Raw genomic sequence first — 14,001 nt, forward strand, 5'->3', positions numbered from 1 at the left:
CATTTAACACTATTGACCGCACTCTCCCCCTGGACAATGTCTTTTCTGGATTTTAATTACTGTACTCTCTTTTGGTTCCTCTTCTACCTGTGTGACTACTTCTTTGCCAGTTCATTTTCCATACTATATCTTCTAACCGTGGGTGTTCTTTTTCAAAGCTCTGTATTGAACACTCTTCTCTTTTGTTTCTACACTCTCCCTTGGTGAACTTATTAAAACTCATGATTTAATTATCATCTTTGTGCAAATGGCTCATTAATTTACATATCCAGTCCTACTTTCTTTCCTTTAGCTTTAGTACCTTACATCCAATCACCCATTGGATATTTCAAACTGGATACCTGTAGGTATCTCAAACTCAATGTGTCCAAAATGGAATTAATCTTTCTCCCCCTCCTACCCCCATCCCAATCCACTCCTTTTCAAAATTTTTGTTTATGTGGAGAGCACCACCATTCTTCCAGCCATTCAGGTTCATAGCCCAGTATTAACTTTGATTCCTCATTCTCTTATGCCACATAACCAATCAGTTGCCATATCTTGTTAATGTGTTTTTTAACCCTTCCCCTCTGCCCCACACCCCCCAACATCTCTTGCATCTGTTTCCTTTTCTCTGTTCTCAGAACCATTGCCTTCATTCAATCCCTTATTACCTTTCACCTGGGCTATTGCAGTAGTCTCCTAATTGGTCTTCTTTCCTCGAGTCTTCCCTTCTCCAGTCAAAGCACCATACAGCTTTGAGAATGATTTTCCTGAAGGGTGGGTCTTACCATGTCAATACTCTATTCATTGGGTCTTCCACTCTGTGATTCACCCAAACTGGCTTTTTTGCTGATCCTCACAAATTATTTCTTCCATTTCTGTGCCTTTTTACTGGCCTCTCCTCTCTTTCTGTACCTTTTCCTGGGATGCATCTCCTCCTCATCTCTGCCTTTTATAGAGTCTCTAGTTTCCTTCAATAGTTATCTCAAGGAGCACTTTCTACAGGAAGTTTTTTCTGATGCATCTCAGTTACTAATTTATCTTGTCTTTATTTTTTAAATAGTATGTTTATACTTATTTATGTACATATTGTCTCCCATGATAAGATTCTTGAGGGCAGGGACCATTGAATTTTTTTTTCTTTGTATCCCCACCAACTAACACAGTATCTGGCATTTATTGAGTATGTAGCTTAATAACATCATACAAGTGGGGATAGAATTCAAGCCCCACTTATCTGACTGAATCTAAAACTTTTTTTTTCTACATGATGCTATCTTCTGTTTTGAGAGAAAATTAGAACAAAAAGTATAATTTGAGTGGAGATCATGATTAAGATGAATATAATCTCTACTAGGAACAAGTGAACCCATGTTTATTTGGTGCAAATTTAGAAAAAGTTAAGAAAATACATAAAAATATGTATCCCTCAGTACTCCTATAACAACTCATTCAGAGGGTTAGCCACTGAACAAAAGTATGTCTAAGCACATCATAGAGATGTATGGAAGAATTCCAAATGGGGATGAGAGATCCCTTTGAGTTTGATATGTTCAATAAATTTATGTACACAAGGAAGGGAAAATTGTATTAAGATCTATTGCTTTCTTATTGGAGTTTGTATGTAAAAAAGGTAAATATACATAAACTACAAGTCTTTGTATTTTGAGTGGATTACAAACTGTTGTCCGTGTTCTTACTATTTTAGGAAGAAGTGATAAAGTCCTTTGTCATGCTTTCCAAAAGATAGATGTTTATGATGCTATGATAGGGTAATAGTGTTTCTTTGCAGTGTATATATATTTACCATAATTACTTTGCAGGTCAATATCTACCAAAAAGCTTAATTTTAACCAGTTTATTTATTTATTTTTACAACATACAGGTTAGTCTTCAGAAACCCGAGATTAAACTTGAATCACTCAAAGAAGACATTAAGGAGTTCTTTAAAATATCAGGTTTGTATATTTTAACTTTTCGTCATGCTAAAAGACTTCTCTCTCTCTCTCTCTCTCTCTCTCTCTCTCTCTCTCTCTCTCTCTCACACACGTCCAATTACTTCTGCTATAGTCTGTGGAAAAGAATGAGTAGTAAAGCCAAAGAGTGAATGAATTTCTAATTGTAGAGAGAGAGTTTCTGAAGACTCAATAAGTGTTGAGTAAATGATTAATTACATTAATGAATATTAAATGACTTTTTATCCAACATGAAAAAATATATTAAGCACAATGAGTTATCTAATAAATTTAACAAACATGATTGATTTTTCTTCTTTGTATTCCCTCTTTCTTCATAACCTTTATATGATTTCCCCAACTGAAAAAAGGGAAGGAGGTAAAATTTCAAGTTAAAATGTGTGTATGTGGGGAGGGAGGGAATGGTATAGGGAAGGATTTTAAAAACTCACCTTGTCCAAACTAATTTTATATCTGAGCTTGTGTCTTGCCCAAGTATTAAATCTTTTTATTACTTGTTCAATGTTTTTCACCACTTTACAAGGCACCCAGAGATATTGTGTATCCTGACAAAAGGAAAGAAGGATTTCTAGCCCAAGAAAATGGTGCATCATGTTATTTCATCCAGGAGAATTGACTCAGTGATGATAGGCCAGGCACCAGGTGTTAGCCATTGGGCCTTGGTGGATGTGTAGGAGAATTTTAAGGAATGAGAATCAATATGATAACATAGTTTCACTTGTATAATTAATAGTAATATATCATTTTTCATTGAAAGCTATATATTGAAAACATTTTATTTTTACAGGTTGGGAGAAGAAACTTCAGAATGCTGTTTATAGTGAACTGACTGTGTGAGTTTTTCCACCTATTTTTAGATTTCTCTGTCATGCTGCATGCATTCTCATTTCCTGTCCTTAACTACCACATAAGGATGTTGTGAAGATGAATGAAATAATCTATGTGAAAACACTTGGAGGTCTTAGAAGAGGTGCTGTGTATAATCTTCTTGCTACAATTAACATTTAAAAAAAAATTAGTGTTGACATATTATTACCCCTAACCTTACTGTAGAAATTCACTAATGAGCTTGGTATAAATATTTTTTATTTTTATTGTAATAGACTAAAGATTTATATTTATATGTCCATTTATCCTACACAATGGAAGAATGAGATAACTCACGAAAGTGAATTTTACAGATAACTTATGTAGGAAAACTTTTAAAAAATTAACCATTTTGAATGAAAATCTCCTGTATTTACTCATAGCTAGAAGTATAATGTTGATTACATCCCCTTACGTCCTACTCTAATGCCACTATACCATGTATATCTTTTGTGGGATGGGAGATAGCCAGGTCTATTAAAATTATTTATAAAGAGTAAACAGACTTTTAAGTGATAGTGTGAGGACGGATCCTACATATACATATTTTGGTGAGTTATCTTTGACTAATCTGTTTTGGTTGCTCTTAGGCTTTTTTTTTTCTTACTCTCTGGTTCTAAGCTTTGTTCTGGATAGTTGAGGTTGCCTTTCTGTAGTTCCTCTGTAGATTTCTAGGGGACAGTGAGATCAAGAATTGCACAGGATGAGAAGGCATGGATTCACCTTTGGTGAGTGTACGCATGTCAGTAAGATCATAGATCTATTGAAATATTGCAGTAAGCAAATAGAGTAGGACTCATAAAAAGATTTGATTCTGTCATCAACAAAATCCTTTCTCTTATGCACTTAATAATGTATAATGCATATTTCTTACTGTAATATAAAATGTTTGTAACCATTATGACCTTCTTATCTACTAATACTAGCATTATAATGGTGTTTTGTTGGATAGAGCCCGGGGCCTGGAGTCAGGAAGACCTGAGTTCAAGTCAGGTCTCAGACACTTACTATGTGACCCTGGGCAAGTCTCTTAACCTCTGTTTGCCTTAATCCACTGGAGAAGGAAATGGTAAACCACTTTAGTATCTTTGCCGAGAAAACCCCATAGACAGTATGGTCTTACAAGGTCATGAAGAGTTATTCACTACTGGATAGCAATAACAACAACAAACTGCTAGATATTCTCTTCTTTACTAAGGTATACTGTTCAAGGAAAGCTGGTGATCTAAAATTTAGGGGGAAAGAAGAAATCTAGTATTAAAGCATTTAAAATGTAATTAGATGTCCTATTTGAACAAAACTGTCATTATTAGTTCATACCTCTTGCTTTTGAAGAGCAAATTTGCCATTGAGTTCTAGATAGCCTTGTAATACTTTGTGGCTTCTTTCCATATTTTCTTGGGTTCAAGCATCTCCCTTAGACTTTTCCCATTGGTATAAAACAAAGAGTCCACATAGCCTCTGACCTTATTTAATTTAAATCCTGTCTTAAATTTCAATAAACTGTAAGATGTCCTTTCTTCCACATATGTATTTTGGATAGTTTTCTGATAATTACGTTATTACTTAAGACACTAGTAAATGTTCATAAGATTTTGAATCTGAAAAGAGGTGATTTAATTTTAAAATAGAATGATTTCACTATGCTCTTACTTCAAATTATATGAATTTATAAATTATACATATTGTACAAAGCACACTGCTTTTAGAATGTCTTTTGCAGATATGATATTGCCTGAACCACCCATGCAACTGCATAGATTCCCTCCTCTGGTCAATTGGCTTATTAGGTTTGGGAATTGAAACATTTTTAGAGGAAAAAAGAAAGGTTACAGTTTTTTAAAAAAAAACTTTTTTACTTAAACAAGTGAAGCAGTTTAGATAGAACATTCTAAAAGATGTAATTAATTCATCCTAGGTTTAAGATACCAAATATTTCCTGTTTGATGTGACAGCCTAATACCTTGACTTCCCTTTTGAAATATCTTATATTGACCTGTGATCATTTTACTCAAACTCTTAGGGCATATTAGGAGGCTTCAGGGAGTTGCTTCACTTGACATGCTTCTTTTAAACTCATCCCAGAATGAAGGATCTCCCTTGTTTCTTCTGAAACTAGTCTCATGGAACACCATAGTCCCTCTATTAGGTTACTAGTTGGATCTGCTTGACTGTAGGTGCATGTAATTGAAGATAATTTCAATGCGAATTATGTATAATTATGAAGGAAAATAGAATCCTAATGGTAAAAACATGTTATAAATTTGCTTATCTGATATATAACATATATATACACACACACACATACACACATATACATATGTATCTAAATTATTTATGTATATAAAGCATTGAGATTTGTTTCAGGGCAGGTTATGTTCCTTGGAAAAACAAGAAAAATTGATTTAGGGCACTGAGAAAAGGTTAACATAGAACTTTTTAAATATTTAAAATATAGAAAGTAAATCAATACTATCAAGTTAGAGAAGCAGTGTAGTATACCTTGTAGTATACACAGTACTAGACTTGAAATAAGGAAGATCTGGGTTCAAATCCCTCTGACACTTATTAGCTAGGTAACTATGGATAAGTTATTTAATCTCTCTGAATCTCCATTTCCTTATCTGTAAAATGGGAATAGCAATACTTGTAGTATATACCTTACAGGATTTTTGTGAGATTTAAAGGATATCCTACATGTAAAGTCCTTTGCAAACTTTAATATGCTATGTAAATTTCAGTTACTGTTAGTAAATTTTAGTTACCATTACTGAAATAAGAAATAAAAACTTATTAGCCTTTTGTATCTTGGCCTTAGCACTATTGATAACCATTCTATTTCATTGATAATATATATAGTAGAAATAAGAATACTTCAACTAAAAAATATCCACAGAACCTACAAATTGTCGCAAGTAATGTAAACCTTTAATCTCTTTTTATGTATTTTTTTTTCCAGGTTTCCTTTACCTAGGCATCCTGCAGCACCACCTGAACATCTAAAAGAACCTTTGGTATATATGAGAAAAGCACAGGTTGGCTATTATTCATTTATATAAATATAAATAGTTTTTTTTCCCACCATACTAGGTGAAAAACCTTTGCAGATCATAAAGCATATACTGTTTATTAATTATATGAAACCTTGATAAAAGCAACTATGAGCAACTATTGAGGTATGAGCAGTATAGCAAAAGAAATATTTTGTATCTGTTTAGCTATTCTTATCAAAACATCAGAGCAATAACTATAACAACCACTGGAGAAAATAGGGAGAAGAAAAAAAATCCCATACCATATTGTCCAGAAATTTTAAATATGACAAAAATGAAGAGAGAGAGAGGGAGAGAGGGAGAGGGAGAGAGAGAGAGAGAGAGAATTATGAATGAATGAATGGCCCAGGACAGAATCTTGAAGCATTGAAGTTCTTTGGAATCTTGCTGTAGCCCACCTTTCTAGGGTAATTGTGCATTATTGTCCTTCCCACTTTCTGCTGTCCCACCAAGCTGGCCTATTTGCTTATCCTTGTACACAGTATTACTTCTCCTGCTTCTGTACCATTGTACAGGCTTTCCCTTTGTACCTGGAATCTGCTACCTTTTCACCTTCACCTCTTAGAACCCAGAGATGCCTTCAAAGTTCAACTTAGTTGCCAACTCCTACCTGAGACCTTTCTTGATTCCCTACCTGCTAGTCCCCTCCTCCAAAGTTATTTTGTATTTACTTTGTTAATATATGTTCTGTTTACTTATCTGTGTTAATATTGTTTCCTCCAATAGAAAGTAAGGGCCTTGATGTCAGGAATTAGTTTTATTTTTTACTTTGTATCTTCAGCAGCCAACACAATCCTAGACAGATAATAGATGCTTAATAAATGCTTGTGGACTCATTCATTGACCGTCAAGAACACTAAAGGAAGGTCCCAAGTTTGTTGGAGGGCTATATTTAGAGAATTTTTGAGAGGGCATGGAAGAGAGTCATATAGGGTGGGCATTCATGGCAGGTAGGTGGTTGGTACATTGTTTAATGCACTGGACTTGAAAGTCCAGTGGACACAGGAAGACCTGAGTTCAAATGTTGCCTCAGACACTAGCTAGGAGACCCTCAGCATGTCAACTTAATCTCTGTCTACCTCAGTTTCCTTATCTATAAAATGGGGATTATAATAGCACTTACCTCCCAGGGTTGTCATGAGGATAAAATTAAGTATTATTTGTAAAGCACTTTGCAAACCTTAAAGCACTATGAAAATGCTAGCTATTATTTTTATTATTATTATCATTGGAGGAAATACTCACACTGGATGAGCTTACAATCCCTTGAAGTATCAAAGTATTATTGTATTTTTTATTTGTCTTCATTAACATTTATATTTTAATAAATTCCTAGAAAAAGTTAAATCAACATAGTTTGATTATATTAAAATTTTCTCCTTTGACTTTTAGGGTATTTAGAATTTCTATCAGAAGTGAAGTAGATCTTTTTGAGACAAAATATCAGAAAGATAATGAGGTGAAAAGAGAATTAATTACCAATTGACAGCTGAAGCTTTACTTATGTAGTTCTTTGTTTGGTTGTTCCTTGACACAAGGATTGCAGAAGTGTTTATGTTCATAAAATCATCAAATGTTATAGTTATAAGGACCCTAACAATTCATCTGGTTCGTCCATTTCATTTCATTCTGCAACTGAGGAATGATAGTGCTATTTTGTGACACAAAGGGAAGTGTGAGATATGGTAGAATTTCTAGTTAGCTTTGTCATTTTTAAATATTTATTGTGAATATATTGAAAAAGAAAAATATCCAGTTTTGCAGGAAATATTTGTAGGAATAATTTTGTAGGAAAATATGACTTCCCAGGTCTTATGTTGATCAAGGTTTTAGTTTGAACTTATATTTTTTGAAATGTCAACAGTTTTATTTGGCCAATAGATATTAGAATCCCCTCTTAAAACTTTTTTTTAAAACATGGTTGTTTTGAGGAAGCAAGGAGAAAGATTTATTTGTAACATCTACAAGATCCAAAGGCCTTTTTACATGTTAAATAATAGGGACTTGTTGGGACTTTAAAAAAATTCTTATTTAATTGTCATAAGCAAATTAAAAGATGATGAGATGTTGCCAACAGTTATTCAAAAGATTTATTGATTCACTGGCATATTTTTTGATTAAGCTTTTTGATATTCATTGATATTCATTGATATTCAGAAAATACATGTGAAGCTGTTTGAAATCCTTTGAGTCAATACTGTAGATATCGCTTGTAATGGAAAGTGAATGTAAATTGATAGTAATTTCATTTATACAGGAAGTAGGTTACAATAAAAGGTAAATGTCTTTCTATATTAAAATTTTATAATGTAGAAGGATAGTCACTGTTCATTTTCCTTTTAATCAATGTTTAAAGTTCTTATTTATTTTGCAAGTCTTTAGGGGGTAGAGATCATTGCTTCCTTTACATTTTGTACTGATGCCTGCTGTTTTGAACTTGCAAGCTTACTTTTCCTTCATTGCCTAATAAATAATTTACCAGTCTAAATTTCCCATTACTCTTTTTTTACATGTATATGGTAGGTAATAAATGAGCATTTGTGCTAAACTCATAATATCTTAATATATCATTAAAATTTCCCAATATCCCTTTTAAGTTTTAGAGGTTTCATTTCTTACACTCCACAAATGAAGACTGTTGAAGATGTTTGTTTTTATTTATTTTATTTTTATTTCATTCTGACTCCATGCATTGGTAACCATACTACACTGTTACTCCGTAAGGCTAATATGGCAAATATACTTTGCAGTGGCAGCTTATGTCATTTTACAGAATGATATAACATGCTATGTGAATAATAAAATCAAATAATTTGCTCTTGGTATCGAAATAACATTTTGCTAATGATTCTATAATCTCAATTTTCATCAAACATTTTTAAAATGCTTAAAATTTAATGTTCTTTCAACTGCCAATATATTCTAATAACAAAAATTAAGATTACTAACCACCATTAAAGATACTTTTGTTCTGTATTTACTTTATGTAAAACTTTTATATTAGCTGTATTTTAAACATGAATTAAAGGAAAAATTTACTGGTTTTATATGTTTCAGGGAAGTTGGGAGAAAAGAATTCTGAAGAGTCTAAATAGTATGTGTACTGAACTAAGTATCCCATTGGCACGGAAGGTACTGTTAACATTTTTATTGCTTATATATTTTAAAATGAAGTTAATACTCATGGAAGGTGCTGTGAGAATAGTTACAACACAGCCAGAAGTAATAAGTATTTTTCCGTACTGTTTAAACAGTATGACAATCTCTTTTGAGAAATTTGTATGAGTGAATTTCCATAATGAATGTCACTTCAGTCCTCTATGGATACCAATAACGAGTTTTAGGACGTACATTTGTTTCTTAAGAATAGTTTCTTAATGCAGTGGATAGAGCACCGGCCCTGGATTCAGGAGGACCTGAGTTCAAATCCAGCCTCAGACACATAACACTTACTAGCTATGTGACCCTAGGCAAGTCACTTAACCCCATTGCCTAACCAAAAAAAAAGCAAACAAACAAACAAACAAAAAAAAAAGAATAGTTTCTTAAGTGGAAACATATTTCATTCTTGATTTTTTTTTCAAGGACTAGTTATCCAAATCATGACTCTTTAGACTTATCAACTATAGTATTAGTATGAATAATATAATCTATACCTTGCTTTTTAGATCTTTCACTTTCATTTTTGATTCCCTTAATCAGAAATAAGAACTATTTATGTAACTGTTAACATTTAAAAATTTAACCAGAAAATTGTCTACCATGGATTGAGTTGGGGAAAAAGAAACTAGTATCATTCTCCACTTATGAAACCTCACCATGTCCTCAACTCTAACCATATCTACTTGCTACTTTATTTTGAGTGGAAGAGAAAAGAGGCAAAAGAGGGAGGAAGATTAGAGTGATGCCCTGCATTGGCTTACATATATTTATATATGATGAAAATATACACATCAGTAAGAGGCAGAACTGGGAAGTTAACATAGGCCCTTTGACTCTAAATCTACTTCTATTTCTTTCTTCCTTTCAATCAAAACTTTCCTCTATTGAGTAAGATCTTTTTATGTCATAGATATAAAGAAAGCTTTAGGCTTTTAATTATAGAGGTTCAAAGACATCAATCGATACTAATAGCTCTTCTTGCCTTTGACATAAATTCTGTAAACCAGCCAACCTCCTCAAACCCTCCCATCTTGGTCTGGCAGATCTTTCTGTTAGTTTGGTCTTTCTTTCCTATTTTCCCTCTGTCTCTCTCTCTCTCTCCCTCTCTGTCTCTCTGTCTCTCTCTCTCTCTCAAACCCAGAGTTATGGCCCACTTAGGAATAGTACAATCATAGCTACAATTCTAAATGCAGTAGCTACCTGGTGCTATCCACACACTTTCATGAGACACTATTACCTAGACTCATTCTATCACTGAGAGTCTGAATTCAACCTGGAAATTCCATGGTGCCTATTTCTAGCAGTTTATAATATCTGACTACTTGTTAAAGTTTATAATCACCTGAAGTAATAACTGCTAAGTACAACCCTTTCATCATTGGAGAAAATCCAATTACTTAAGCATAAGACAGTTTCTCTAAAGATATATTATCTTATGTAGCTATTAATTTTCTTCTCATTTTCAAGCCATAAGCCTGGTGTCCCCCAACAGGGTGCTTCCTTGTCTGGTACTCGTGTGAAAAATTCAAGCATTATGAGAATGTCCCAATATAGTGATAGTACCAGAAATATCTCCTATCCAGTAGGTAGAGCACCAATGGGAATTACAAGTCTTTTAAGGAGTGTGAGAGATCTGAAAATAGCTATTCAACATAACTACCCCCACTCAATTTATAGAAATTGATTTTATGGCAAGGAACTGGTTTTTATATGATACAGTAACTTCCTAGTACTCTTAGTAGACCCTTGCCAGGCAGAGACAGAGTGCAAGGGAAATAACAAGGCTCTAAGTTTATTAGCAAAGTCACCATCTGTAATAAAATCCGTCCTCATGTTAGGACAATATACTATTTTATTTTTTTACATAATATTTTATTTTTTCTAATTACATGTAAAGATAACTTTTTGCATTTGTTTCTTATAAAATTTTGAGTTCCAAATTTTCTTTCTCCCTTCCTTTCCTCCCTCCTCCCTAAGGCAATAAGCAGTTTGATCTAGGGTATATATGTTCAATCACGTAAAACCTATTTCCATATTAGTCATGCTGTGAAAGAAGAAACAGAACAAAAGAAAAAACCACAAAAGAAAGAAAGTGAAAATAGTATGCTTTGGTCTTCCTTCAGACTCCATCGGTTCTTTCTCTAGATGTGGCTAACATTTTCTATCATAAGTCTTTTGGAATTGTCTTGGGTCATTGTGTTGCTGAGAAGAACTAAGTCAGTCAAGTTGATTGTTACACAATATTGCTGTTACTATGTACAAGACAACATACAATTTGCTAAATTTCATTGCTAAATTTCATTAAGTTTTTAAAAAATTGAAAAATAACTATTTTTTTTGTAGAGACCAGTTGTAGAGCAAAAGGAACTTCTCAATAAATGGAATGAAATGGGAACTGATGAACCAGGTATGTAAAATTATTTTTTTCTTGTGTGAAGGGCAATACAAAATTATTTAGTCTACAATTATGAATCTAAAGCAGCATATATAACAGTTATTGGGGAAAGTAAGTGGTTTATTTTTCATCTCCAGTTAGCTTATATAATTAAATGTGTATGTATATGTGTATGTATATACACACATACACACACACATATGTACATATACATATATATTATATTATTTGTTTAACTTTTTATTCTACCTTTAAAAAATTTCAACTAGATTGGCCTATTTTTCTAGTCAATTTTGAGAATTATTTATATTATTTAACCTTTAAAAATTAGTCTTTAAATATTCTTGTTGTTTTTTTTTTCAAGTGTACTCTCTGGATTTCCTTACTTCCAGGCCCGTATATATTTAAACTGAATGTTTTCCAAACTTTAATTTAGATTTTAAAGATACTGAATTAAGTAATACAATATAAATTGGAATTTTCCAAGCTGTTTTTTTTTTTTAAGAATATTGTGGAATGATGGAAAGAGCAATGGATTTGGAGTCACCACAAATCCTGGTTTACGTCTGGGCTCTTGCCACTTATTCACTGTGTAACTGGGGCAAGTCACTTAATCTCTCTTTGTACCTCATTTTCTCCATGTATAAAATGGGGTAATACACTACCTGCCTCACAGGGTTATTGTAAGGAAATCTCTTTGTAAATAAATAATAAAAGGCTATATAAATGTGAGCAGTCTTACTGTTGTTTAAAATAAATTTATGTGGATGATTTTGTGACTTAGTTCTGGTAGACATTAATAACTAACTTTAATAAAACAAGAAAACATATTATGTTTATTTAAAGTTGTGGGTTTTTTATATTTGCATAGTTTGATATTCTATCAATTCAGATATACATAAATGAGCCCTTACAAATTTATGAAGGGGAAAAGTTATTTTTTGGTTATAGCATAGGACTTCTGCCATCTGTTTCATAATAACATTATAAAATAGTATTAATCAAATTCATGTAGTTTATTATATAAATGTTCAATAATAAGGTTTTAAGTGAAGTTTTGTTTCAATCTTTCTCATTCTAGATTTAAGCCTTTTCAGACCTGTTTATGCTCCTAAAGATTTTCTTGAGGTAAACACTACTAAATGGATTTTAAAAAAATAAGAAAATAATGTAGATTAGAGATATGCTAATATTGCTGGAAAATCTCCATACACATTAACACCAGTGAAGAGGAGAAAATGTTGGGGATTAGAAAGGGGATAAAAAATATAAATCTATTGAGAAAATGATACTAGTTTTGTAAACTAATAATGGTTAATCTTTTCTGGGAAATAGCCAGGATGCTGTGGACAAGTAGTAGTATATCACTGACTGTTTTGTAAAAGCCCTTTGGAAAGGAGAGGGTAAAACTGGGGAGACCATAGGAAGCTCTAAACTGGAATTTGTAAAAAACAAAAAAAAAAACCCCAAAAACAAAAAAACAAAAACCAACCAACCAACCAACAAACAAAAGCCCAACAAAAACACACACACACACAACTCTTACACCTAGCTTTTTGAAAATCAGAAAAAGATTTTATATTTTCCAGACTTCTGAAATACAATTCAACAAATGCATTAAGGTCCTATTTGGAAAGGTTCTGTGCTAGATAGTAGGGGCAGCTAAGTGATGCAGTGAATAGAGTGTTTGCCCTGGAATCAGGAACACTTGAGTTCAAATCCAGCCTCAAGACACTTAACTAGCTGTGTGACCCTGGGCAAGTCACATAACCTCTGTTTGCTTCAGTTTCCTCCACTATAAAATGAAGATAACAGCACTTGCAGAACTGTGAGAATAAAATGAGATGATATTTGTAAAGCACTTAAACACAGTGCTTGACACCTAGTAGGTACTATATAAATCCTTATTCCTTACCTCTTTTCCTAGCTGCTGACATAAAAACATAAAAAAAATGTTTCTTGCATTTAACGAACTTATAAGGTAATGAGAGGGAAGGGAAACAGGATATCTATCTATCTGTCTGTCTATGAATAAGCATGATATAAGGTACAAAGGAGAGAAGCTACTAACACTTTGCTAGAAAAATTTCAAAATTAAGAAATCACTTTGAGTTTGGGCAATCAGGGAATTTCTTCCAAAAAGGAGGTGGCACCTTAGCCGGCCCTTGAAGAAGAGAATTTTAATAATTTTAGCCTAGATAAATCTTGTTCAAATTCTTGGGGTTTAGGAGAATATGGGACAAGATCAGGGAACAACAGTCCAGTTTGAATAGAAAGCAGAATGTATGTTGGAGTGTTAAATAAGGCTAGAGAAGTAGGATCAAGAAAGATTGTGGAGGGACTTAGATGAGTAATGAAGAGGATCAGTTAGGAGGCTCATGCAGTAGTCTAGCCATTAAGCTGACAGTCACCTGAGCCAGGTTGGCAACATTGTGAATGGAGAGGACAATATGATATGAAAGACGTCATGGAAATGAATTAATAGGACTTAGCAACTGATTGGATGGTAGAGGAAGAAGAAAGAATCAAAGAGAATCCTGGATTTTGTACTTAAATGTCTTAGAGG

The 14,001-nt window shown here is 33.0% G+C and overlaps 1 protein-coding gene across 1 annotated transcript in view; it reads left to right on the plus strand.

Moving 5' to 3' along the window:
• TBC1D19 (TBC1 domain family member 19) overlaps positions 1–14,001 on the plus strand; it is a 124,786-nt gene that overhangs the window by 19,217 nt on the left and 91,568 nt on the right. Inside the window, exons 2-7 of the mRNA XM_027836350.1 lie at positions 1,868–1,940; positions 2,746–2,791; positions 5,785–5,860; positions 8,936–9,010; positions 11,384–11,447; positions 12,517–12,563. Of these exons, the coding sequence (XP_027692151.1) occupies positions 1,868–1,940; positions 2,746–2,791; positions 5,785–5,860; positions 8,936–9,010; positions 11,384–11,447; positions 12,517–12,563 (381 nt within the window). The remainder of the gene's footprint in view (positions 1–1,867; positions 1,941–2,745; positions 2,792–5,784; positions 5,861–8,935; positions 9,011–11,383; positions 11,448–12,516; positions 12,564–14,001) is intronic.

Source organism: Vombatus ursinus, unplaced genomic scaffold, assembly GCF_900497805.2.
Source record: "Vombatus ursinus unplaced genomic scaffold, bare-nosed wombat genome assembly UNPS02014818.1, whole genome shotgun sequence".
In the NCBI taxonomy this organism is placed as follows: domain Eukaryota; kingdom Metazoa; phylum Chordata; class Mammalia; order Diprotodontia; family Vombatidae; genus Vombatus; species Vombatus ursinus.